We start from the raw sequence: 27,925 nt of genomic DNA on the forward strand, positions 1-27,925 counted from the left end.
TCAGCATGCCCATGTCACTAAATATCTCTGCAAAGATAAGTTAATCCTAGCCAGTCAGCAACTGAATATGGGCCTTTTGTTTCTGGGTACAGCACTGCATACAATCAGGTATGTGCTATATTATTAATAATAATAGATTGTGTTGTGTATATAAGAGAGATTTTTTTTTATTATGCGATAGTTCCTCTTTTTTTTTTTTTCTTTTTCTTCCAGTTCAGTCAGAAACAAAGTAGGGATTCTTACACCTTGAGCCTTCATTTGCAACTCTCTGCAGGGTTTTCCCCAATTTTAATGGATTTGTTCCTAGTCTGGTCATTACAGCATTACATGCATCAGGGCTTCTCCTGGAACCCTGCATCGTGAGCTATAAATCCGCCCACCAGGTGTTGCCTGTAGCAATGCCCATGATGCCCTTCCCCTCCCCCATATTGCAGGCTATGAACGATGACTCTGCAGCATCCCACCACTCATTTTGGGGTACGGATGACCCAATTCAGCGTGATCCAGGGTTCTTCCGCACTGAGCCAACAGGCCAGCCCATGAAAAATATTTTCCATTCAAAAAGAAAAAGTTAAGGAACTATTTCCATTCATAAAATAGCTAATAATCAGACAGTTGTGACTCTTCCTTTCTTCTGTGGCACAAGACGGTAAGTCGTCTTGATAAGAATTATTTTTAACTTTCCACATTTGTAGTGCTGGACAGAGTGTATTACAATGCACCAAGAATAGCAAAAGCTAACAGAACTGGAAAATTTCCAGCAGCTGGATCACCTGGTGCTTAAATTTAAGGATTGTAAAAATAAAAGTAAAGGAAAAGCAAAAAAAAAAAAAACCCCTCATAGATAAGAAAAAAAAAAAAAACCCCAAGCAAAATAATAGCAACAACAACAGAGCAGAAAAGGAACGTCTTTTTCTTTTTTTTTTTTTTTTCCTTAACTCCTAAAACTTTTTGACTGGTGCCTACATCTTCTAAATATATTTTTCTCTCCTGCTAAAAATTTGTATATATTTGTTTTATGTTGATGCTCGCAATCTTTTTTTTTTTTTTTTTTTTTTTTTAACTGTATTAGTAGTTCACTTGGTTGTTTACAATTTGGGAGCTCTGTTCCTGTGTCTGTAGTTTTATTTTGTAATGGAGCTCATAATTTTATTTACTATTTTGGGTTTTATTTTATTCATGGTTCTGTTTCTTGTAACCTTTTCTTTTTTTTTTTTTTGTTTTTTTTTTTTTTTTACATAAAATTGTGTAACTGTTCTCAACTATTTTTAGATAGGACTATAAAGAAATGTGTATTCATAAATAAAATAACCCACGTGGTTCTGAATGGAACGTGTGGGTTATTGGTGATTGGGGTAGCCCTCTGTATCTAACATTTGGTGATGGTCTGCTAGCAGATATGGGTCTGATGTTTTTCCTGATAATACCAGATAAAATATGAACAAATGTTAATTAGCAAGATAATAGTGGGGCAGATTTTAAAAAGTACGCCTGATTTTATAAGATATACGCGTAGCCGCGCGTATCTTATAAAATCTGGGGCCGGCGCGCGCAAGGCTGCGCAAAATCGGCAGCCTGCGCGCGCCGAGCCGCGCAGCCTGCCTCCGTTCCCTCCAAGGCCGCTCCGATTTCGGAGCGGCCTCGGAGGTAACTTTCCTTCGCCCTCCCCGCACCTTCCCCTCCCTTCCCCTACCTAACCCACCCCCCTTAACTTTGCGCGCGTCGGCCGGGTGCCCCGCTCCGTGGTCCGGTCCCGGGGGCTGTTCCGGAGGCCGCGGCAACGACCCCGGGCCAAAACCACGCCCACGTCGCCGCCCCCTAAACGGGGCGTCATCTCGACGCGCCCCCCGACAGGAAGCCCCGGGACTTACACGCGCCGGCGGCCTATGCAAAATAGGTGCGCCGGCGCGCGAGGGCCCTGCGCGCGTAAATCCAGAAGGATTTACCGCGCGGGCCTTTGAACATCTGCCCCAGTATCTGTTTGCATTCCTTTCCTGAACTGCCCCTTCCGAGTCTCCCCAATGTGATGCTTCCTGTTCCAGCAACTTTCTTGTATCCAGTTCAGCAGCTGTGGCTGTACTGCATAGCACATGTCTGGTCTGATAACAAGAAGCCCTTTGAAATAGCCACAGGAATTCTCATTGACTTATTTTTTTTGGAAAGTGCTGACCATTTACCACATTTTTTTGTCTCTTGCTTATAATTCCTGTTTAAATTTTCCATTGCAGATACTTTTGAAACAAGGTCTCTTACACTGCTGTCCCTGGTTTTTGTTTTGCAGTTACCTGAAACACACCAGCTGCTGAAACTGCGAAGATTCGCTCACTGGACGGCAGGCCTGGTTTTCTTCACTGCGCTTTCAGGTATAGAGTAATGCAAGGTCTTCACTTTTCCTTATCCCTGTGGCCCAGGGGATAAACCAGCAGAAATTCTGCTGGAAAGAATTGCATGATCCCCATTATGGGACTAGAGCACCTGCTATCTAGCACTGCAGGGCAGCATGCTGCTATCCTCTGGCACAGCATTCCTTGGTTGCTCAAATTCTCACCTTTTAGGAGTGATTTGTCCTCCCCCCCCCCCCCCCCCCCCACCTTTCCTGCGATTCATTTGTCTATGAGTGCACACTGCACACAGTATCGTGAGCAACCAATGTTACCAGCAGTGTTCCTCAGCTCCTGGTTTATTCTCGATAGGAATTAATTCCAGAGAAATTAAGTGCTAGTTCTAGATACATTAACTCTTTGAACCCTCTGCTTTCTAATCGCAGGTGCATTTGTAGCAGGCCTAGATGCTGGCCTTGTTTACAACTCTTTTCCTAAGATGGGAGAGCGCTGGATCCCTGAGGATCTTCTCACCTTCTCACCGGTGCTGAAAAATGTTTTTGAGAACCCCACGACAGTACAGTTTGACCACAGGATACTGGTATGTGTTCCTCACAATTTTCCACCCATGGCTACGTAGCCTTGTTTTAGCCTATAGCCCTACAGGGCAGTGCTAGGACAGTAGGGATTTCACCAAGTTCTGTTGCTTATAAGAAACTGGTGCTGCTGATTTGAAAATTAAACTTTGGGTTTTGGACTCCATAGATGTTAAGGGTACGTTTGATTATAAAATAGGGCTTCTAATTTTCCACCCCCAATGTGGATAAAATAAAATGTGTTTTATCTAATAAACTCCCACTTCCTCTAGGGGTAGATTTTCAAAAAGGGCGCCCTCGCGTACTTTTGTAGGCGCATCAGGCGCAAACAAAAGTACGCTGGATTTTAGTAGATACGCGCGTAGCTGCTAAAATCCTGGATCGGCGCGCGCAAGGCTACCGATTTTGTGTAGCCGGCGCGCGCCAAGCCGCGCAGCCTACCTCCGTTCCCTCCGAGGCCGCTCCGAAATCGGAGCGGCCTCGGAGGGAATTCGCTATCGCCCTCCCCTCACCTTCCCCTTCCTTCCTCTACCTAACTCACCCCCCCCCTACCTTTGTTGGGGGATTTACGCCTCCCAGAGGGAGAAGTAAATCCCCGCGCGCCAGCAGGCTGCTGGCGCGCCTAGATGCAACCCGGGGGCGGTTCCGGAGGGCGCGGCCCCGACACGCCCCCCCCCTTGGAAAACCCCGGGACTTACGCGAGTCCCGGGGCTCTGCGCGCGCCGGCAGGCCTATGTAAAATAGGCGCACCGGCGAGCAGGGCTCTTAAAATCTGCCCCCTAGTACTCTCACCCCTCATTTGCCTACCCTGGACCCCCCTGTCTTTGTTTTTGTGCCTTTTCAACACTAACGACTCCTCAGCTGCACAAATGAATGTATTTGATTCAACCAGAAAAGGTACCCAGCAATAGTAGCTGTACCATGAAAACTAAAATACTGACATTTGGTACCCACAAAGAACCCCTAATTAGCTGGAAAATGAACACCTACATTTGCAATTTATAAACTGCTAATTATAATTATAAAGACAGTCTGCTTCTTGCAAAATAAACTGGGAATCACAATTTGAAAGTCAATCTAATGGTGTAAACAGGGGTCTGTCTGGTGTCATACAGCAAATGACAGTGATATTACAGGCAGCCACCAGGGGGCAGTACATGCACTAGGCTCAATACTGAACTTTTAAACAGGCCGATACAGAAAAACATGCGGGAGAGCCAGCCAGCGCCCAGGCCACTCTCCTAGGCGCGTGATTCAGGAGGGTGGCCTATGCAAATTAGGGGCTGTGGTAAAAGGAGGCGCTAGGGACACTACGCGTCCCTAGCGCCTCCTTTTTGACAGGAGTGGCGGCTGTCAGCGGGTTTGACAGCCAACGCTCAATTTTTTCGGCGTCTATTCTCAAACCCGCTGACAGCCACAGGTTCGTAAACAGGACGCCGGCAAAATTGAGCGTCCGGTTTGGGAGCCACGGGCCGATTGTTTTTTTTTTTTTTTTTTTACACTTTTGGGGCCTCCGACTTAATATCGCTATGATATTAAGTCGGAGGGTGTACAGAAAAGCAGTTTTTACTGAGGGAACTGAGGGAATTACTAAGAAGTCTTTATCAGCAGATCTCAGGTTTCTTTGAGGAATATGTAAATGTATAGCAGCATTCAGCCATTCGATCTTTTCATTATAAATTGAATCTATGTAGTAGACGGAGAACTTTATAATCTATCCTATATTTAATAGGTAACCAATGTAGGGCAATGGATGTTGGAGTAATATGATCACATTTTTTTTCCTCCTGTTAAAATTCTGGCTGACGCATTTTGGAGTAATTGTAATGGTCTCAATGTACTGACTGGGAGACCAAGTAAAAGTGCATTACAGTAATCTAAGTTAGAAAAAAATCAGGGTTTGAAGAACTGAACAAAATTCATTTTGATTGAGAAGCGGCTTTAGTTACTTTTAAAATGTGAAGTTTTTGTTATAACTGTCCCTGATTTTAAGGTTAATATGTTTCTTCATATTAAGATTGCTATCAAAAATTACTCCAAGATCACAAACATGGTCAGTTAACTTAATTGTAGTGTAACCAGGATTAAACAATTGGCTAATTTAAAGACATTTTTTTCTTTAATAATAAAATCTTTTGTTTTTTGATACTTCAACACATGTGAGTTAGGAGTTGTTGAGTGGCTGAATCATATATTTCTACTAATTTCAGGGTTTAATCAATAGATTCATTAATTGGAATTAACAATTGTACATCATCGGCATATATATATATAATATAATATGTAATTCCTAGTCCAGATAAGTTTACATAGCGGCAACATATAAATATTAAAAAGAGTTACTGATTAAAGAAGAACCCTGGGGAACCCCTGAATCTAAACTAGTTTTTTCCGAATATATCCTTCCAAATTTTCTCCCCTCTTTGTGGCCGTAGACTTGTAGTGCCTCATTTACCATATATAAAACATTTTGCACGTGTGCATTTTAAGTGCACTTCTTGTGGTGCTGGAACCTTTTCAGTGTTAGTTGTAAGTGATTAAGCTCCTTTGTTTATTTTGTCTTGCTTTCAGGGGATCAGTTCGGTGGCTGCTATTACCGCACTGTACCTTTTCTCTCGGAAGATCCCTCTGCCTCGAAGAACAAAGATGGCATTAACATCTCTCGTGGCTGTGGCTTATCTGCAGGTACAGTACTGTTTGAGGGAGATCCACATTTTGTCTCACCAATCCCAACTACTCTTCCCTGCAAACAGGTCCAAATAATTCCTTCCGCTCCACCTGCACACCCCTTTTCAAACCAGATCAGTGTGACACTGACACTGGAATTTCTTGCTATACTAGTGCAGTTGGATCACTGGTGGCCAGTGCTGGATGCGTCTGTTACTCACTGAGGACAGAATTAGTCACTAGAGTTGGGCCGATGTAAGTTCAATAGTACACAGCTCACAATCTGCAGTCCAAACTAAGCTGCATTTCTATATACAGACTGTCATCACCAAACAATTACAGTGAGAGAGAGCAATCTATCTAAATAGTTTTTATATATTTCATCAAAGCATAATGAGGTCTCCTTGCATTCTACCATGAATACATAATTCCTAATTGTCCTACCAGACCAGTTCAGCTAAATGGGTTACCACTCCTCACCAGCAGATGGAGGCAGAAACTTTCTTGTTTCTTTCTGATGTCAAATTCTGGTGTAGCGGGACAGGGTGCCGGTAGTTCTCTGTTTCTAGCAGATGGTGGTGAATGGTCTGGGATTGCGGGAAGAGAAGTTCATGTTTCTAGGTTGATGGCCCAGTGCTGGGTCGTTCTCCCTAGTAGAACACAAACCAAGTAGAGGGAGTAGTGAGACTATGGCCAGGACTGGCTTGTTCTTCCCTTCCTGAAAGAAATACACTTCCCATATGGAACTGGTTTAGTCTGCTAGCCAAATGCCTGCATAAAGTTAGGGGATGGGGGAGAGGATGCTGGCAACAGGAACTGCATAGCAACTTGACTCATCCTCCACCGTGAACAGGCTGGAGATGATGGCTGATGGGGAAGAGTGTCAGCAATGCGAGAACCACTAGCAGAGCAGCATCACAGGCTGTTTTGCAGAGCCTATGATGCACCAGAGACTGCAGATGGAGTTCAAGCACCACAGAAGAAGCCCAAGGTGAGTGATCAGGACAAGTGCAGTGGGTAGACCAATGGTAGTCATGTTGCTTCAAGGAGGGGAATGGGATGGAGGGGAGGGGGGGGTCAAAGGAGCCAAGTATGCACCTCCTAGAGTGCCATAGATGCACGTGAGAGCACAGAGATGAGGAGGAGCCTCCTACTGCAAAGTTGTTGCAACAGCGGGGCCCAGTTGGGCAAGGGTACTTGCCAGGTACTTGGATCCTGGATTGGCCACTGTTGGAAGCAGGATGCTGGGCTTGATGGACCCTCTGTCTGAGCCAGTATGGCAATTTCTTATGTTAAGGATGAACCTGGGGACTGCTGGTATTTTTTTTTGGAGTTTGTCCTTATGCACAAGGCTTTTTTCCTCATCATATAGCCAAGCCAGTCTTCACAAGTGGGTTATGAACTCCTACCAGCAGAAGGAGATGGAGATCACTGACTTGCTGATGCCACCTCATAGAGCCCTGCACTGAAATCAGCTTGCCAGTATTCTCCATCTCCAGCAGATAATGAGCATGCATACTTACTTGTGGACATAAGCCTCCCAGGATTGTGGCAGGTTGTTAGCAGCTCCTGAGGTAATAAAAGGTCTCCCTCCCTCAGTTGAGCAGCTTAGGAGAGTTCCAGTGAGGAAGATGTGAGGTGAAGGCTGATAGCCCTCACCCTCCGCAGGCAGTGCCTTGCTTGCAGGTCGTAAGGAAGCTTTGGGCTCAGTTCTCCTGCCTTCTGGGTGGCTTCCTGTCTCTTCCTTCTCCCTTGGTTGGGCTCCGGATTTGTTGGGGCAGGTGGGGGGGAAGTTGTCTTCGTTTGTGCTGTGGCCAGATGACAAATTTTTCAAACAAAAAACAAGAGAAAACGGGGCCGGTCTTGTTCCTGTGCGGCTGCCGCTCACATCTTCTGAGCAGGAGCTGACAGTGGATCATAGCAGGATTTCAATCTGAATTGCCAGCGGCAGAGGATTGCAGCATCTGAGTACAGCGTTGGCACTGAGTGTACCACACAGCGGGAGAATGCCATTAGGCCAGCAGCTTCAGGATCACGTGATTTCAAGATGGTGCCAGGCAGTGTGGGAAAACTCCCAATTTGTGCTGCCTGTCATATGAGAGCAATGCAGCCTAAATATTTTCTCAATCTGTGCCAGAGGTGTGTGGGGCACAGGGAGAGATGCCTTCAGGGGATTTTACAGGAGGATCTTAGTCTGTGGTAACCTGGCCTCTTGGGGGTCTTCCCATGCGGTAGAAGGGAGAGGAACCTGTCTCTTCCCCCGGTCACTGAGCGTGGGGTTTAGAAATGACCTTGTCCCTGCTCCTTTTTTGCCAGATATGGCCATTTTCTCCTCCCCTCCCAAGCAAGCTAAACTGTGGAAGGAACGATTGGAAGAAGATCAAGATATCTGATGATTTCCTGGGAGGAGTCTGGGTCCTCTTCAGCAGATGGCAGGGACATCCTCTTGGAGGAAGGGGAGGTTCATCTGGATGCAGAACAGCATAGAACCATGCTGCGCCCGTTTCATAGGGACGAGCTGTCCAGACATAACTCAGACGCTAAAGATGCTGGGTGTGAGGATACAGCTCCAGATTTGGATATGTCGCAGAAGAAGAATCCGATCAAGGTCAGTTTGTGGAAGGCATCCTGTTTTTGGTTTTGTTTTTTCCCCTCTTCATGAAATGGTGCAAGAGCTGATTGATCTGGAGTAGAGTGTTCCAGAAGCAAATTTTAAAGGCGGTGGGTCCTTGACCGAATGTTTATCCTATGGACCCAAAGGCAAGAGAACAGCTCCTGTTTCCAAAAGTGGATGCTCTGGTGTGTTCAATATCTAAGAGAACCATCATTCCGGTAGAAGTGGGAGCAGCCCTGAAAGATGCACAGGAACACAAGATTGAAGCGATCCTGAAGCAAGCTTATGAAGTGATTAGCCATGAGTCTTCAGATCTTCCCTTGCTGCTGCATGGTAACACGGGCCAGCTTGCAGTTGTCCCAGGAAGCTCAGCAGCTGCTGGGAGAGACTGGGCCTTATCTAGAGCCCAGGGCTGCCTTTTTAGCGGATGCGGGCTATGATTTGGCACGCAAGGTGGCTCATGGGGGGTCACAGCAGCACAGTGCCTCCTCTAGTTATGTAACTAGTTTGCTGATACCATTTCAAAGTTTAATTTGACAAAGTTATCCTTCAAGGGCCACCTTCCGTTCAGGGATGAGTTGGAGAAAATGGTGAATCTGTGAGGTGATTCCACATTGCTGGAGGATAAGAAGTTAATCCCTCAGTCCTCCTTTTCCAGCGGTAGATTTTACAACACTTGTCTTTTTTTTTTTTTTTCCCTTGGGGGGGGGGGGGGGGCAGTCAGGGAGTCACAGATTTTATTCTTTTGGGAGATCACAGTCTTTTCGGTCAAAGAAATCTGGCAAGGATGGAATCTCCAGTTGGGAAGAACAGGAAGCCCCATGAAGTTTGGGTGTCCACTCTCCAGTGCCAGAGAGAGGCAAATATTTATCTTGTTGTTATCAGAGGTGGGCCCAAGCCACTTCTGATTTAGTGGGTACTGGAGGTGGCACTCTAGGAGGTGCATACTTGGCTCCTTTGACCCCCCCTCCCCTCCATCCCATTCCCCTCCCTGAAGCAACATGACCACCATTGGTCTACCCACTGCACTTGTCCTGATCACTCACCTTGGGCTTCTTCTGTGGTGCTTGAACTCCATCTGCAGTCTCTGGTGCATCATAGGCTCTGCAAAACAGCCTGTGATGCTGCTCTGCTAGTGGTTCTCGCATTGCTGACACTCTTCCCCATCAGCCATCATCTCCAGCCTGTTCACGGTGAAGGATGAACCAAGTTGCTATGCAGTTCCTGTTGCCAGCATCCTCTCCCCCATCCCCTAACTTTTTATGCAGCTGTACCTTGGAACTGGTCCATCCCCTTACAGATGCTTTTATGGTCTCCCCATAAGGTTCCATGGAAAAAAGAACAGCCATACAGGCCACCATACAGCGGCTGGTCAAGTTGAAGGCTGTGGTCCTGGTACCCAAAGGACAGGAGAGTACGGGACCCTATTCCATTTACTTTGTGGTCCCCAAAAAGGGAAGGTTCATTTCATCCCATCTTAGACCTGAAAGGGGTCAAGCGGTTTCTGCAGGTGACCTGTGTCAGAATGGAAACATTGTGGTCAGTAATAATGGTGGTAAAGAAGGGGGAGTTTCTGACTTCGCTCGATCTGACCGAAGTCTATCTGCATATACTCATTTGCAAAGAACATCCGTTCCCTGTACGTACCAGGATCAGTCCAGACGGTGGGTTATGTCCCCCGTCCAGCAGATGGAGTCAGAACAGAGCTCGAGGGCTCCGCCTCCTATACCAGCTCACCCTCTGCTGGAGCTCAGTATCTTTCTGACTCCAGCAGATGTGAGTTGGGGAAACAGTGCTTCCCCAGTCTGACAGTTTTTTGAGTCTCTTTCTACTTTTCTTTGAGTTCTGCCTGTCTTTTCTTTGCTAGCTAACAATTTGGATCAAGTTAATTGAAAAAAAAAAAATAATTTTTATTCTGTCAGTGATTTGAGGAGGCGTGCTGCTCTGTTCTGCCTCCTCCTGCAGTTTCACTTTCCTACGCTTGGGGTAAGTGTTATTTTCTGTGTGATTTTTCTCTTGCAGCTTTTCTCTTCACTTGTCGGAGTTTGCCGGTACACCCGGCTCTCTCACGCGGTCCTTGACGGTCCTGTGGCCCGGCGAACGTTATCTCGGGCCTGGGCGCGCCGCTAGCGGTTTTTCCCGCCGGCGCCTAAGGATCTGTCAGGCGGGTTGTGTCGGCCTTTCGGCCCCCCCGCGGTGCGCTTCCTTTTTGCCCCCCCCCCCCCCCCCCCCCCCCCGAGGCGATTTCTCATAGCGGCTTCTTCATGCCGCGCTTTTCCCGCTGCGAGACCTGCGGTGAGGCAGGGTCTCGTTTTTCGAAGGAGGGAGTTTGCCCGCGCTGCCTCCCTGAAGGGGAAGGTGGTTCGCGTGGCTCGGGTTCGCGCCCAGCGCCCTCCTCACCTCAGCCAGGGATGAGCAGGCTGGCCACGTCCTCACCAATGGCGGGAACGGCGGCCATTTTGGAGCGGGATTTTCCCTCATAACACGCTCCGGAAGAAACAGATTCAGTTCGTGGCGCCCTCCGCCTGCACCGAAGCCCCGAGGAAGCTCTACCGGCCCGACCACCGCAAGGGGCCCCTGCGGCTGCGACTTCAGCCAGCCTGCCGTTTTTTTCCCCGGACTTCATTTTAAAGATGCACACGGCTTACCTGCAGGGCCTGACAGAGCCGGGGGGAGCCCCCTCGGGGCCTCCTGCTCCCAAAGTTCCCAAGCTCTCGTTTCCGGCCTCCGGGCCCCTGACCTCGGCTGGGCCAGCCACAAGCTCCTCGGCTTTGCCATCCCAGCCTCCAGTGGCGGGAGCGGCTCCCTCCTCGGGCCCTAACCCTTCGGACCCTCCGGATCCGGCGCAATTGGAGGGGCAAACGGAGGGCGACGACCCGCGAGCCTTGCGGATCTTCCATAAGGAGGAATTAGAAGACCTGCTTCATCAGACCCTTCAAGAGCTAGATCTGGATCCTCCACCGGACCCCCCGGTGCTGTGGCTCCGGCGGTCGCAACATGCTCCAAGAAAGGGGACCCGGTCCTGGCCGCCCTCAGGCCTAGGGCTAAAGCTTTCCCGGTCCATGAGTCTTTTCTCCAGCTCCTCACGGGGGAATGGGACGTCCCTGAAGCGGCATTGAGGGTCACCCGGGCCATGGAAAAATTATATCCTTTGCCAGAGGATTTCTTAGATCTCATCCGTTTCCCTAAGGTGGACTCGGCGGTCTCAGCGGTGACTAAGCGAACTACGATCCCGGTGACGGGCGGGACGGCCCTACGGGACACACAAGACCGCAAATTGGAGACATTCCTCAAGAGGGTGTTTGAGGTTTCGGCCCTAGGGATGCGAGCTGTCATGTGCAGTTCTTTGACCCAGAGGGCTAGCCTTCTCTGGGTCCAGCAACTCCTGACGTCGCAACAGTTGCCTCCGGAAGAAGCAGCTCAGGCCGACAGCCTGGAATCTGCCATCGCTTACGGGGCGGATGCTCTGTATGACCTTTTTCGCGTTCTGGCCCGCTCCATGGTGTTGGTGGTGGCGGCTCGTCGCCTCCTGTGGCTCCGGAATTGATCTGCGGACGCCTCCTCCAAATCGAGCCTGGGATCCCTTCCCTTTCGTGGGAAGTTTCTTTTTGGGAACGACCTGGATCAGATCATGAAGTCACTGGGGGAAAATGCAGTGCATCGTCTACCCGAAGATCGGCAGAGGCCTTATAGGCCATTTGCCTCCACCAGAACCAGGTCTCGAGCACAGCGACGCTATAGATCCTACCGGCAGTCCAATCCTCGCGCTGCTCCCAATAGATCCCAACCGTGGCCGCGGTCCTTTCGTGGGCGGAGGCCCGCGAGAGAGGGCTCGGGCCAGGGGAACCCCCCCCCCCCCCCGGCAAATCTACCCAATGATGCCATACTGTGGGAAATATGCGCTTGCCAGCAAGCCATTTCATCAGGTTTAAACTTTAACTTCCCTTCTCCCTGACATTTGCCTGAATAAAAGCATCACTTGTGCTTAAGTCTCTGCCTGGGAAAGGATACCTGTTGGCCCTGAATTCCTGGGGGAGGGGCTGGGTTTTCCCTAGTCAGAGGCAGGACAAAGTCAGGAGGTATAGATTTCAGCAGCCAATGATATGATCCGTGCACACCCCCTGAGCCAAAGCCAATGGTGTAATGACTCTTCTGTTGCTATGGGAAAGTAGCCAATCATGTAATGACACATCATCTGCCTTTGTATGAATGTACAATAAAAGGAAGAGGCTCGGGAGGACAAACCCTCTTTGCCTCTTTGCCTTCTCTCTTCCTGCCTGCGATGAAAGCTGTCTGAGGCCTCTTCATTACTGCTATACATACCGACCCACTCCTCCTGTCCGCCCATCGGGGGCCGACTCACAGATTTCGTCGAGGAGTGGGTGAAGATTACTTCAGATGAGTGGGTCCTGGACACCATCCAATACGGTTACGCATTGGAATTTGTCCGTCTTCCTCGAGACAGATTTCTCTTCTCTCCGTGCGGCTCCGACCTCAAACGGATGGCTCCGACCTCAAACGGATGGCGGTTCAACAGACACTAGACCGTCTGCAAGCCATAGAGGCTATCGTTCCCGTTCCTTTCGCCGAGGTGGGCTCGGGCCATTATTCCATCTACTTCGTGGTTCCCAAAAAGGACGGCTCGTTCCGGCCCATACTGGATCTGAAGGAAGTGAACCGTTCTCTGCGGGTCACCCGATTCAGTGATTGCTGCGGTACACCAGGGGGAGTTCTTGGCTTCCCTGGATCTGACAGAGGCGTATCTGCACATCCCGATACGTCCGGACCACAGACGCTACCTACGTTTCAAGATCCTCTGTTAGCACTTTCAGTTTCAGGCCCTACCCTTCGGGCTCACAACGGCTCCGCGGACCTTCACCAAGATCATGGTGGTGGTTGCAGCGGTCCCTACCTGGACGACTGGCTGGTGCGGGCGAAGTCCTTTTCACATGGACAGGCCTCGGTGGCCAGAGTCTTGGAGATGCTTCGCTCTCTGGGCTGGGTTGTGAATCTCCCCAAGAGTTCCCTCGTCCCATCCCAACGCTTGGATTTTCTGGGGGCGACCTTCGACACTCAGCAAGGCATGGTCTTCCTGCGTGCGGACAAGGCACTCTCCTTGAGGGAGCACGTCCGTCAGTTCGCGGCTTTGTCGGAACCCACCGCTTGGAATTATCTACAGCTTCTGGGAGTGATGGGGTCCACCATCGACATGGTGCCCTGGGCGTTTGCTCACCTACGTCCACTGCAGGCGTCCCTGCTGTCGCGATGGAAACCGGTGTCACAGGAGTATCAGGTGGTTCTACCCCTCCCTCAGTCAGCTCGAGACAGTCTGGAGTGGTGGCTGGTCCCGGCTCACCTGGCCCGAGGCGTCTCCCTCGACGTTCCCTCTTGGGTGATCGTGACCACCGACGCCAGCCTCGTGGGGTGGGGCGCTGTCTGTGAACGAAGCGCCACACAGGGGACGTGGTCCCCGGAGGAGGCGGGGTGGCCGATCAATCGTCTGGAGACCAGAGCAGTACGCCTCGCACTTCGACGTTTCCTCCCCCTGATTCAGAACCGAGAGGTAAGGGTTCTTTCGGACAACGCCACCACGGTGGCGTACATCAATCGTCAAGGCGGGACGAGGAGCGAACAGGTCTCCGCCGAAACCACGCTCCTGATGGAATGGGCGGAACTTCATCTGGTTCGGCTCGCGGCCTCCCACATCGCCGGCGTGGACAACGTTCAAGCGGATTACCTGAGTCGTCAGCGGTTGGACCCCGGCGAATGGTCCCTTTCCGACGAGGCGATGACGCTCCTGGTTCGCCGTTGGGGAACGCCGTGACTGGACTTGATGGCGACCGCCCTCAACGCCAAGGCCCCGCGCTTCTTCAGTCGCAGAAGGGAGCGCGGCGCGGAGGGGGTGGATGCTCTAGCGCTGCCGTGGCCGGCGGATCAGCTACTCTATGTTTTTCCTCCCTGGCCCTTAGTGGGCAAGATACTCCGCAGGATAGAAACTCACAGCGGTCCCGTGATTCTGGTAGCTCCGGAGTGGCCGCGTCGTCCTTGGTTTGCAGACCTGCTCCACATGGCAGTGGACGGACCATTACGCCTGAGTCATCTTCCTCGGGCCCGCAAACCTTCTACCTCTGTTGCTTATGTGCGAGTGTGGAAGGTCTTCGAGGCCTGGTGTACCGATCATGGGGCCCGACCCACGGAGGCGTCGGTACCTCTGATCCTTCAATTTTTGCAGGACGGGCTGGATAAGGGTCTTGCATACAATTCCCTACGTGTGCAGGTAGCGGCCCTGAATGTTCTGGTACAGACACCGGTCGCCCTTCCTCTCCAGGCGGATATCGCCCGATTCCTAAAGGGGGCCAAACATCTACGGCCGTTGGTCAGGGACCCTTGTCCGTCGTGGAGTCTTAACCTGGTTCTCCGGGCCCTAGCGGGCGCTCCTTTCGAACCTCTGCAGGACTCTTCTCTTACAGACCTCACTATGAAGACTGTCTTTCTCATGGCAATATGCTCTGCCCGTCGAATCTCGGAGCTACAGGCTCTTTCCTGCAGGGAACCCTACCTTCGTATTTCGGAGGCGGGGATCTCGCTGCGTACAGTGCCTTCCTTCCTCCCGAAGGTGGTCTCTTCGTTTCACGTGAATCAGACAGTGGAACTCCCGGCGTTCTCTCCAGAGGAGTCGAGGTCTCTTCGTAACTTGGACGTCAAGCGAGTCTTACTCCATTACCTGGAGGTTACCAATGCCTTTCGGGTTTCCGATCATTTGTTTGTGCTTTGGTCGGGACCTAAGAAGGGCTCTTCGGCTTCAAAGACGACCATCGCCCGCTGGATCAAGGATGCCATCTCGTCGTCTTATATCGTGGCCGGTCGGGATCCGCCCAGGGGCGTTCGAGCTCATTCTACACGCTCTCAAGCAGCGTCTTGGGCGGAGTCTCGTGCCGTCTCCCCACAGGAAATTTGCCGGGCGGCGACGTGGAAGTCGCTGCATACCTTCGCTAAGCATTATCGCCTACACCTGGCGCCTTCGGCTCCTGGACACTTTGGCGATCAGGTGCTCCGAGCAGGGCTCTCAAGGGCCCACCCATAGTAGGGAAGCTTTGGTACATCCCACCGTCTGGACTGATCCTGGTACGTACAGGGAAAAGAAAATTATTCCTTACCTGCTAATTTTCGTTCCTGTAGTACCATGGATCAGTCCAGACGCCCACCACGCTGGGATCTTGTGACCTGCTCGGATTCATTGTTATCTCCTGTCTCTTCTTTCTTCTCTCTGGTTCTCTCTCAGAGTTGTACAGCTCCTCACAAGTTGACGTTGACGACCTCTTTTTGTTGGGTCATTCCTGTTTTATTGTTATTGATGTTGATTTTCATCAGGGTTTTGATCCAAATTGTTTTGTTATTGCTCTTTTGGGCTTTGTTATTCACGATACTGAGCTCCAGCAGAGGGTGAGCTGGTATAGGAGGCGGAGCCCTCGAGCTCTGTTCTGACTCCATCTGCTGGACGGGGGACATAACCCACCGTCTGGACTGATCCATGGTACTACAGGAACGAAAATTAGCTGGTAAGGAATAATTTTCTTTTTTATTCGCATTTCATGGTGTTAAGATGCATTACCAGCTTCAGGTGTTGGCGTTCCATTTGGCTACTGCACCCAGGACTTTTTACAAGGTCATGGTGATGGTAGAAGCAGCTCTTCACAGAGAAGGCATCTTAGTCCATCCGTAACTGGACAATTGTTGATCAGGGCCAGATCTGCAGCAAAAGGTCACAAGGTATCTTGCAGGGTCATTCAGTTACTACAGTGGGTGGGTGGTAAATGTGGCAAAAAGCAGATTGCAGCCCTCTCAGAACCTAGAGTATTTAGAGGTACTGTTCGATACTGCATAGGGCAAGGTTTTTCTACTGGAACAGTGTATTCAGAAGCTGTGGGGGCAGATACAAACCCTGAGAGCAGCAGACCAGTCGACAGTGTGAACATATGTATAGACATTAGGATCAATGGCAGCAACGTTGGAAGTAGTTCAGTGGGCAAAGGTGCACATGCATCCTCTTCAAAGATAATTATTAGTCCAGTGGAGTCCTCTGTCCCAGAAGTATAATATATGTGTGATTCCGTTGCTAAAGTAAAGCAGAAGTTGCTCTGGTGGATGCAGAGAGATGATCTCAGCAGAAGAGCAGACTTGGAGAGTCCTAATTCACTAGTTGTTATGACAGATGAGTCTTCAGGATTGGGGTGCTCACTGTCAGGAGTTAGTGGCACAGGGGCAGTGGTTACCCAAGGAGATTTATTTGTCCATCAATCATCTGGAAGTTCAAGCAATTCGATTGGTGTTCTTGGAATTTGTGGATTGACTGCGCAGAAGAGCAGTGAGTGATGTCTGTCTGTCTGTCTGACAGTACCACAGCAGTAGCCTACATAAATCATCCAGGCAGAACTCTGAGTCAGCAGGTCTCCCTGGAAAAGGACATGCTACTACCGTAGGCAGAACAGCATCTTCAAGCACTGTTGGCCTCACATATCATGGGGTAGACAATGTGCAGGCAGACTTTCTCAGGTGTCATTTTCTTGATCCAGGAGAATGGGAGCTGGCAAGTAAAGTCTTTCAACTCATGTCTTGGTGGGGGCACTCCTTGGATCTGATGGAGAGCTACGAAAATGCAAAAGTGCCTCTGTTTTACAGTTGCAAGCGGGAATTTTATATGCTCAGAATCAATGTGCTAATGCAGACTTGGCTGCGGTACAAGTTGCTCTATTTTCCCTCATGGTTGATGATTGATTGGCAGATTGTTGCAGAAGATAGAGCAACATCTGGGTTTAGTTTTGCTCATTGCTCCAGATTGGCCTCGAAGACTGGGGTATGTGGATTTTCAGTGCTTGGTGGTAGACAGACCCTTGTGGTTGCCAACACACAAGAATCTTCTATATCAGGGGCCCATTCTACATGAAAATCCAGATAAATTCTTTTGGCCCTTGAGAGCTCTCTGCTCTTGAAGCAAGGCTATTCTGGGGAGGTGATAGTCACCTTATTGCAAGCCTGAAAATTTTCTGCCTATTTGGCATATATTAGAGTCTAGCGAGTTTTTGAAAATTGGTGTTTAGATCGGTCTTGTTTCTTTTAATGACTTTATTCAGGAGGGTTTGATTAAGGGATTGGCCCTTAACATGTTGAAGGCATAAGTGGCGGCTTTGTGTTTATTGGAGATGTTTTCACCTCTTTCTTCACATCCTGATGTGCCTTGATTTTTGAGAGGAGTGAAGCACATTTGACAGCCATTGTGGATTCCTGTGCCTCTTTGGGATCTTAATTTGGTGTTTGCCTCCTTAGCGGATCCCACTTTTATCCCTCTTCACAGCTTTCCTTGTGTTTGCTGACAATGAAGATGATGATCCTGGTAGCAATATGTTTAGCAAGGTGAATTTTGGAACTGCAAGCTCTTTCCTGTTGAGAACCATTTTTGGTGATCACGCCATATAGGGTTTAGATTAGAATAGTGGCTTCCTTCTGACCAAAGGTGGCTTCAGACTTTCATTTGAACCAGTCTATTTCGTTACCTTCCTTGGATAAGGGTATGGATGGAGAGGAATTTTGGAGATTTCATCCTTTGGATGTTCGCAAGCATCTTGTGCGCTATCTTAAGGTTACTAATGATTTTCCCAAAATCAATCATCTCTTCTTCCTTCATAGTGGCATAAAGAAGGGGGAAGCGGCTTCTCGAGCCACAGTGGCCCGCTGAATTAAGGCTGTGCCTATGTGGATAGGCACAGCCTATCCACATAGGCACAGCTTCCTGCATCCACATAGGCTGTGCCTATGTGGATGCAGGAAAAGCTTTGCTCAAGTAAGTTAGGTTCATTCTTCTAGAGCTCATGTGGTTTTGTGGGCAGAGTTTTACCTGGTATCTCCAGCAGAGATTTGTAAAGTAGCAACATGGTCTTCCTTGCATACCTTCGTCAAGACATTGTCTGGTTATGGGGGTGAGAGAAGATGCGAATTTTGCAAGGGCAGTTCTGATGGGAATGCAGGCAGCCTCCCACCCTTCTGGGGAGGAGCTTGGGTTCATCCCACTTGTGTGGATTGGCCTGCCTGTATGACGAGGAAGATGACATTTTTTCTTGCCTGATTTCCTTTCCTCTAGGTCAGGCAGGCCAGTCCACACTGCCTTTCTGTTGTCTACATTGTTGTTTTTTTTTTTTGCAGAGGCATACTTGGGAACATGCAGAGATTGAGAGTTTTTGTGTCAATGAGAGATCTGGTAAGTGTTGGGTGTTGCTGTCCATTTACTTCTGAGTCTAATCTTCCTATTTATCTGGAAGTGATAAATATAAAGATCAAATGCTACCTGGTGGTTGTGGTTGAGTTATCCGTTGTCCACAGTTGATTTTTGCAGAAATTCTGGCAGGCTGATGACTGTGCATGGCTATATGAGGTGGCATCAGAGAGTCAGTGATCTCGGTCTCCATCTTCTGGTAGGAGGTCATAGCTCACTTGTGTGGACTGGCCTGCCTGTCCTAGAGGATACCAGACCATCAAGGCCATATCAATGGAGGAGCTAAAGACAAAAATGTCCTGGCTATAACTAAGGGGGCGGGAGTATCCCTGCCCCAGTTATCACTTTCAGAGTATCCAGAACGTCCCCCACCCCTGCGAGAAGACAGGAGGACTCCCAAGGATCCTCAGATAAGTCCAAAGTGGAATCACAGGACACAAGAACAGAGAGAGTGATATAGCCTTGAGGCTATTTCAAAAAGAGGTGGTGGGACCACCTGATTTCCAAAGTAATGCTTTTGGTGGGGCTGTCTGATAACCAGGAGATGGAGAAGGCACCAAGTGGTGATCCCATCCAGGCAGGAATTAAGAAACCTCCCAGAGCTTTTCCCTTTATTTGGCCATACAGGAAATGAGAATAATGGGCTGTATTCAACAGAGGGAGATAGATCGCCCATTCCAAATTCCCAAGGTGGATGCCCCAGTAGCCGCAATCACCAAGAAGACAACTATCCTGGTGGAAGGAGGCTCAGCCCTAAAGAACTTGGAGGATTGCAAGATTGATTTATTGTTGAAAAGATCCTTGGAATTGGCCAGCCTGTCTCTTCAGGCAGCAGTATGTGGGGGTGAGGGTTACATGACTAGAGCCCTAGTATGTTGGTCACAGCAAGGACAGGAAGGGACAAAAGAAACTCACAATTCCCGCCCCCCCAGCAGTGAAGCTGCCAGATTTGAATCAGGCACAGCTTTTGTATACCTTTGATTTAATCAGACCATCGGCAAAGCAAGTAGCAACAGTGGTACCAGCCAGAAGATTGTTATGGCTGAGGCACTGGTCCACGAACTTCACATCCAAGGGTTGCCTGAGCAGATTATCCTTTGAGGGGTGTTTTACTATTCGGAAAGGAACTGGAAAAGCTGGTAAAAGATCTGGGAGGAGAAGACATCTCTGAAAATAGATCCAGAGGATCTATTTAATTTGTGGAAGGTTTGAATTTTTGACGGTCAAAGAAGAGGGGATCAGCTGCTGATTGGGCACTAGTTGTGAGGGGGTTTTTTTGTGATGTTTTTTTTTTTTGATGTTTTTAATGCATTATCTGGCTAATTTCACAGCTGTGATCTTTCTGACCAGAATTAGCAGGATAGGGCTGAATATTGGTGCTAGCTGGGTAAATTTAAGCTATGCCCCAGCCCTACCATCATGTCTTTTTTGCCATTGTGTGTTAAACCCAGTCAGCAGGGAAGGATATTTAAAACTCAAAATTTGTCCAGCTAAGTCCTGAACTTAGTCAGACAAACCTTTTGAATAGCGACCTCTATAGTGGTCATTGGGAAACAACTGGAATGGATAATATACATCTACTCACAGTTCTTTTTCTTCATAAGTCTGAACAGTGGTTGCAACTCTGTAAAATGTATGCTGAAGTCATTCCTTATGATTCACAGCACACTTGGTTAGAGATGGCTCCATATCTTCTCTTGTAAGCTACATTTAACACCCTTCCACATGTTGCTATAATCCTTAGAGAACTACTGAGGCAAACAGGCTCAGGTTTCTTTGACTCCATCTAACTCTTTTCGCGTTCCAGTGGTCCTTAAGAGCCATAATCACTTGGGTTTTCATGTTATCCCTAATAAATATGCATGCAATTCTATGCAAATATGTCATGCATATTCCTTAGGATATCCTTTGTGGATCACAGTACATTAACCCCTGTTATAGGTGTTCACCACACTGAGATCCAGTTCAAGGTCTGAAGTGTATTTTTTTTTTATTCTTTTCCTCTTGTCAGGTCACGCTGGGCATCAGCACGCTACTTCTGTACGTTCCAACACCTCTGGCTGCCACCCATCAGTCAGGCTCCCTGGCACTGCTCAGCATGGCCCTGTGGCTTATGAATGAACTCAGACGGGTCCCAAAGTAAAACAGTGGCCCTTCGGCTTGTGTCGAGACTGTGCCTCTGCTCATCTGAAATCATCTAATGGACAGAGTGGAATTTTTTTTATTTTTAACAGAGATGAGGAGTTTTCCCTGATGTGAATTTACTGTGGCGGAATTTTCAATAACTGATGAATCCTTGTAGCTGCCTTTGCTTTACTGAACTTGAGAGAAACACCTCCTCTTTATGTAATTTTACCAACTGGTAAGAAGTCGCTGATTTAAAACTATTTATATGGATTTTTTTTTATTATTATTATATGATCATATAAAAAGGCTACAAAAAATGTAGACTGGAAAAATGCAAACTTCCAGCTGTGCATTTAAAGAGAATGGGAATTGTTTCCATGCTGAAAGTTGCTCACATCCATCGCTGCCCTGGACTTGACATGTTCTGTATTTTCTTCCTCTTCCCAGTCTTTGTTCGGTGAGACCCACAGGGAAACAAGAAGCTAATGGGAGGCTTCTAGGTAGGGCTGTGATCACCTTGTAGAAATTTAGCTTCTGAATGCCAGCAATTGTAAAATTCACTTTTGTAGCTTCTATTTCAAATTATTACTGGGCAATGCCTTAAGAGAAACATGGTGTCCTGTGTGTAATTGTAAATGTATAAAGTAAAGGTTAGCACCTTGGCTCATACAGCTGTTTTATTATAATCCCTTAGAATTAAAATATAGTAACTGTTACTTTTACAGTTTCATTTTATGCCAGCCAGCCAACCCTTATCTTATAAGCTTTAAGTAAGAATTGTTAATTCGGATATCTCCTTTCTCCCTCCATCTGGGCATCTTTTTCCCTGCATTGTCTCTGTTCTGTCTCTCTTTTAGCTTTGGTTCAACACAGAGGTTTATTAGATGGTAAAATGTTTTGAGATGACTACGAGGGGATATGATAGAGGTTTATAAAATCATAAGTGACAAGGGAAAGGTAAAATTAAGGAATGGTTATGGATCCTTTCAAACACTACTAAGACTAGAGGATACGCCATGAAACTAGTAAGTAGCAGATTTAAAACAAATTGGAGAAAACTTTTTTTCATTCACTCAAACAAGCTACGGATTTTATTGCCAGAGGATGTGGTCAAGACATCAAGCATAGCTGGGTTTAAGAGGGATTTGGCCAAGTTCCTAGAGAAAAAGTCTATAAACTACACTAGTCTACATCAATTTTGCTGACAACAAGATAACATGTGATCTTTATGTATTTTAGTGTGCTGAATCCAAAAATCACATCTGTTTCCTTCAGGCACGTCCGTTTTTTCCGCAGAACGCTGTCTACTCATAAACTCTTATAGTAATAACGTAACATTATTATTTAGATATACTGAATGTGCAGAAAGACTTGCTGAATATGCAATCGGTATAACCAATAGGAAGACTGCTTATTAAACAGTTTAAAACTGCTGATGTCGGCAGTTTATGGCTATATAAGCAGCATGAAAATGGACAGCAGCATTTAGTCATTCAAGAGGCTTAGAAGTCGCAGCAAATTTAACTCTGTTGAATATGTCATCCGACACTTGAACAGTTCGTGGACGGTGCCGGAATGCTCCAGATATATTCTGTTACATTTGTGGTTGTTTTACAACACCAAAACAAAGGACAAATATATCAGACTTTGTATGAAAATCTTTTCATGCATATTTCAGGATTAAACTGGGTGACCAGGACAAACCTTGGGCACCACATAAAGTGTGCAGGACATGTGTTGAAAACCTGAGACAGTGGACTAAAGGTCAGAGAAAACGTCTCAGCTTCGGAGTTCCAATGGTGTGGCGAGAGCCCCAAAAACATGTTGATGATTCTCTAACAATGCTCCCTAACAATTAAAATTTACACAACTATTGCTCTCTTGGTTAGATGATAGACTCGTTTTTTGCATGAAACAAATATATTACGTGCTATCCCTTCTTCAGAACTTCTTATTACCCTTGATATTCAACTTCATAATCTTTAATCAAACATTTCTCATTTGTGAAAAAATGTGACGTATTGCATATTTTTTACTTCATATTTGGAATCAGCACCTTTCATTTGGGTAAAATCAGCAAAAATAATTAGGTCAGCAGAAAACCTTTTTTCAAATGTAGACCAGTGCTATTATTAGCCAGGTAGACTTGGGAATGCCACTGCTTATCCCTGGCAGTGATCCAGGGATTGGCCAGGTATTTCTAGGAATCCATATTAGCTGCTGTGAAAAGACACGATGGTGGTCTAAAAGTTCTGTCCTAGAATAGCAGGTCTTGTTTATGTTGCTACCTGCCCCCCTGCCATCTCTTATAACTATGTAATGGTTGGACCTAAGTCTGCAAACTTGGTGTAATTGTAGGTCCTTGGTGGGAAGAAGGGAATAGACCTCATTTTGTTTTCAAGTTGGTGAGTAATTTGTGGGGAGGAGGGGGCACATTTGGCATTTTTCCAAAAGAATGAAGGTTTGAACCAAGAGTAACAAGAATGTCATACTTTCTACTGGTTCTACGGTGGACATCTTTCTTCCTTTTGCATTATTGCTTTGGTATCATAGAGAACCCTAAACCAGAGTGCTTGGTAACAAATCAAGTTCCACTGTGCCTTTTTTCTCTTCCTGTCATCTCTCTTCTGACATTTCCCACAGTTGCTGGCAATGTGCCCTCTAATTTTGGAAAGGCTATGTTCGCAAATATTTTTTTTTGTGTGTAACATTTTATAAACCAAGTTCAAATTTGTGCACAGTGAACCAGTATAATTCAAATACTGGGATTTCTTGAGTGCATTATGTTTTTCTGTGTATGTGAGATTTATGATACGTGTGTGCGCACGCACACACACACATATGCTCACAGCTTAGAGGGAACAGTGGTTGCTGGTACTCCTATTTTCAGAACATCTTACTGAATTGCATTAGGACATCTCTAGTAACAGCCAGGAAAACGCCCTTTGGGTGCTGCTGCTGGAGCTATACTTACATGGGCTGGACAGTTCTGTGGAAACACGAGTAGCATGACAAGGAAGCATGCACTTCTGGCCAATAGGGTCTGCAGCCTCTCAAGGGGCAGTGATCCAACCCAAAATATGGTGATCTGACTACTGTCGATTCCTGCATATTTTTTTTTTTTTTTTTTTTTTTTTTTTTTTTTTGAGAAGAGACCAGGCTTCATGTAGTTCCGGAATCATAATTATTTATTTTTAGTCTGCATATTCCACATTAACATTTCTGTAAGGAAGCCAGTGGAGCAGATTCAGACCCTTTAAAGTCAGATGACTATTAATACACATCTGACCTTAGCCTATATTCCTTCTACCATTACCCTTTGCCAAAATGTTCCACCGTGGGGAAAATCCAGTATCAAATTGTAAATCCAGAACAGAGTTTAGTTGGTTATCATTTAAAGATACACTTACTTTTTTTTTTGTACTAAGCTTTTACATGAAAATAAATTTGTATTTTATATCTAGCTTGTGATGTATGCCAGAATTTGCCAACAAGGTAAGCTTTGAGTGCATGTGTTCACAAAGCTTTGGGAGTCATGTACCCATTCATCTTTACTTTCTTCTAAGTCTGCCACACAGCTGGAAAAAAATTGACTTAAAGCTGAAATTGCTATATTATAATTGGAATTTAGCATACTTTAATAAAAAGTAAACAAGTATCTGTACATTGAACTACTATGAGGAAAAAAAATCAGTTGCGTGACATTAGTCACCCTGCTGGGCTCCTGTGTGAAATACCTGATCACAAGTGGTTGATTACATAGGATGTATCTAGGCTTTCTCTATTAGATTTGTCAGACCATTTCCAGTTCTTTCTTCATTGGTTACATTTAAGCATTCATTTAAATATAACACTGTAAAAAGAAATAGACTTTTTGTTATAGAAATTAGTGCAGACACCAGATTATGTTGGCAGAAAGGAATTACTTGGTCTACCCAGTCTGTCCCTGTGTATCTGTTCTGTACTGTTGCAGGTCTTCCATGATCTATAGTCCTCTCTCTCCTTCCACCACTAAGGTCCCTTTGTGTCTATCCCATGCATGCTTGAATTCTGCCAGTTTGGTTCTTGTAACTTCCACTGAAAGTCAGTTCCATCACCCTTTTGCTGAAAAATGTTCTCCTATTTTGAGCTTACCCCTTCTCAACCATCATTCTTAAAACAGTGCTGAAAGGATTATGCCCGTGGAAATTTCTGGTAGGAAAATGGGGCCCTTTATTATCCATACAGTTCGGTCTGTTTTCTAACAGCCGAGAACTCTTACCAGCTGGACTGCAACTTTTAAAGGCATTTCAACTGATTAGGCCAGAACAAAGTACCAGAGAGGTGCAGTCACCATGCATTTATCCTTGCCAAAATGCAGGCATATAAAAAATGTGTAGGAGGAACAGTTTAGAGAAATTATGGGACTGTTTTATGTCTTCAGTGGGTGTGGCTGGGCAGGCTAGATAGGCTGTAACGGTCTTTTTCTGCTATCATGTTTCTAAATGTAATGGGCCTGATATAGCAATGGTTTGAGTAAAAAAAAAAAATAATTGAATTCTACCTTTCTTCTCTCTGTCCCCTCCCATCCTCCCCACCCCTAGTATTGGGTCAAATGTTCCTGCCTGCCATAGAGTTGTTGAGTTTTAGTTCCCACCATAATAATTAGTTTGGGTGATCAGAGTCCAGTTGAAGGCCTACTGTAAGTTTTGCTTGGATTTTTTTTTTCTTTTTTGTAGTTTTGATTGCTTGCTTTTCCTAACTTGTACTCAAAGGGAGCTACATTTCAGGTACAGTAAGCAGGACCAGTTAGAATCTACAAATTCTCAAGAGGACAAGCAGGATCGTAATCCTGGCACATGGATGGACAGCATCAGATGGAGCCCTGACATGGAAAACTTATGTCAAAGTTTCTAGATCTTTGACTTGGCACACTGAGCATGTCCTATACTACGCATATAAGCGCAGTCCCTCTCCAGTCTTTTTCCGCAGAGTTGCAAGCATCGTGATACGAGTGAGCTCACTTTGGCTTTTTGGCCTTTTTGGAAAACTTCTCTTTTTTTCTCATGTTTTTCATGGGATTTCTTTGCAGTGTTCCTCTCAGTACTTCCCTGTAGCATTCCAGTCAAAGTTTTCGATGTTTCTGGTAAGTTTCCTTTTATGGTTGATTCTCCATGGTGGTGGTGGTGCTTCGGTGCCCACCGGCCATCCATCAAGACCCATCATCATAGAGTTTATTTTCCCTTTCATGGGGGTCCGTGACGGACCATGTCCATCATGGACCCCCATGATGAATGTGTCCTCAGCCTGGGGGCACTACATAACATCTGGAGTTGCCGTGAAGGCGTTTTGATGACTCCTAAAGGATATAGTCTTTGTCTCGACCAGATGGCTGTCTTCTTCGACCTGAAGATGCGTTCCATCAGCATCAGGCGGTAGCAGCACTGAAGGACCTTGTAGCTGCAACAATGGACAGCGAGCCTTCGACCATCGGTGATACCATCAGTGCTGTCAGCAGATAGGGGTGGCAGAGACCGGCCAGTGTCGGGCACCTCCAGGCCGAGGACATTTGGTTCCTCATCTTCGGTCTCAACACTGGGGAAAGACCAGGCTGAGCATCGAGGGAAGCCAAAAAAGCATTGGTCTCTGACAATTCACGGTGCCAGGTACGGGGATGTGCCAGCTCATACTGTGATGACCCTGCAGCAAGGAGACCCAATCCTTCATTGGCACCAGGGGTCCGCAACAATCTGGCCACCCCCCCTTCCTTCCAGTTGGTGTTTGGCATCAGCAATGTTTAAGGAGGAGATCAAGCAGCAAGTCCAACTGGCAGCTGAACGGGCATTGCGGGACATCTGTCCAGTGGCACCATGCATTCTGGAACTGCAGTTGAAGAAGCTCCATGCGTTCATCGGTGTGTTACCGACCCAGGTGGCATTAGTTTCCAGACTGGCTTCGATGGCTGTTGGAGCACCGCAGCTTCCCCCTGCTGATCTGATGATCATGACCAGTATCACTGAGGAGGAATCTCCATCGAGGCCGGCTGATCCACCGAAACCTGCAGCTGCCCCATCCAGCTCCACTGGTCCCTGCACCTCTGGATGAAGGCCACATGCACAGGGCTCCATCCCCTATTGCTTTCAGTGAGGATGAGGGCCCCTATGATCCCTGGGGGAATGACACCATGGAGACCTTTACTGATGGCTCTGAGGGTTTCCCTTCAGATCCCTCTCCTCCAGAGGAGCAAAGGAAGTCTCCACCTGAGGACTTGACCTTTGCAGGTTTTGTACATCCTATTTCAGTTACTGACAGAGGAGGACGCCAGGCACGCAATTCTTGAAATCCTCCAGTTCGTGGAGCCTCCTAAGTTGATTGTGGTGGTCCTGGTGCATGAGATCCTTAAAGAGTTACTGCTGAGGATATGGGGGCACTCCTTCACAGTACCTCCCATAAACAAGAAGGCGGTCGGGAGTTACCTTATCCAGAAGGCTCCTGAATTCGATAAGTGACAGCTTCCCCACTACTCTGTAATAGTCTCATCCACTCTTAAGAGGGCCAAGCAGTCTTGGACCCATTCCTCGGCGCCCCTGGTCAAAGATCACAGAACGATGGACTCTCTTTGGAGGAAGGTATTTCAGGGGACTATGCTCACTGCCCGTATAGCTTCCTACTAGCTCTATGTGAGCCAGTACTTGCTGGACATCTGAAGCAGGTGCAGGAGAGGGCCAAGCAGTTGCCTCAGCAGGAGACTCTCATGTCACTGTTGCATAAGGGCCTGGAGTGCGGAAAATACAAGGTCTGCGTGACCTACGATGTTTTCGAAACATAGCAGCGAGGGTTTCTGCAGTGGGAATCGTTGCAGGCCTCAGATCCTTCGACTGGCGGTACAGGAAAGACTTGCAGAAGTGCCATGTACTGGGGAGAATCTTTTTGGAAATAGGGTGAGGGATGCAGTAGCCTAGCTTAGGGACCACCATAAAACCCTCAACTCTCTGCCAGCACTACAGCCCCATCCTCATCTGCTAGGAGGTTGGTGAGATCAGGACAGAAGTCGGTCTTCCACCAGAGGAAGTATTTTCCTCTGCCCTCTCGCTCCCGTCATCAGCATGATGGCTCCTATGGCCGTCCCAGGCACCAGAAAGCCCCCAAGGCCCAACCACCACCTCAGTCAACTCTAGGGATGGGGTTTTGACTGGATTGTAGGGAGCATAGTCCAGTCACCCATACCCAGGATGATTGGTCTGCTGGTTGGGGGAGGCTGCGGTCCATTGCGAACCAGTGTAACCTCAAACCCATGGGTTCTTTTGACGGTCAAGGATACTAACTGAACATATTGGGTGTCCTGCCAAATTGC

General features: G+C 47.4%; 1 protein-coding gene across 3 annotated transcripts in view; it reads left to right on the plus strand.

The window, feature by feature from the left end:
• Positions 1 to 21,261, plus strand: part of LOC115095839 (cytochrome c oxidase assembly protein COX15 homolog) — a 41,554-nt gene extending 20,293 nt beyond the window's left edge. For 2 of the 3 annotated variants that reach the window (XM_029610082.1, XM_029610079.1), the window contains exons 6-9: positions 2,282 to 2,363; positions 2,768 to 2,922; positions 5,489 to 5,602; positions 20,477 to 21,261. In XM_029610082.1, the coding sequence (XP_029465942.1) occupies positions 2,282 to 2,363; positions 2,768 to 2,922; positions 5,489 to 5,602; positions 20,477 to 20,608 (483 nt within the window). In that variant the 3' untranslated portion in view covers positions 20,609 to 21,261. Of the gene's footprint in view, positions 1 to 2,281; positions 2,364 to 2,767; positions 2,923 to 5,488; positions 5,603 to 18,395; positions 18,501 to 20,476 lie in introns of those variants that run through there. The other variant, XM_029610080.1, reaches the window with a different exon arrangement.
• The last annotated feature ends 6,664 nt before the right edge of the window (positions 21,262 to 27,925 follow it).

This window comes from Rhinatrema bivittatum, chromosome 7, assembly GCF_901001135.1.
Source record: "Rhinatrema bivittatum chromosome 7, aRhiBiv1.1, whole genome shotgun sequence".
In the NCBI taxonomy this organism is placed as follows: domain Eukaryota; kingdom Metazoa; phylum Chordata; class Amphibia; order Gymnophiona; family Rhinatrematidae; genus Rhinatrema; species Rhinatrema bivittatum.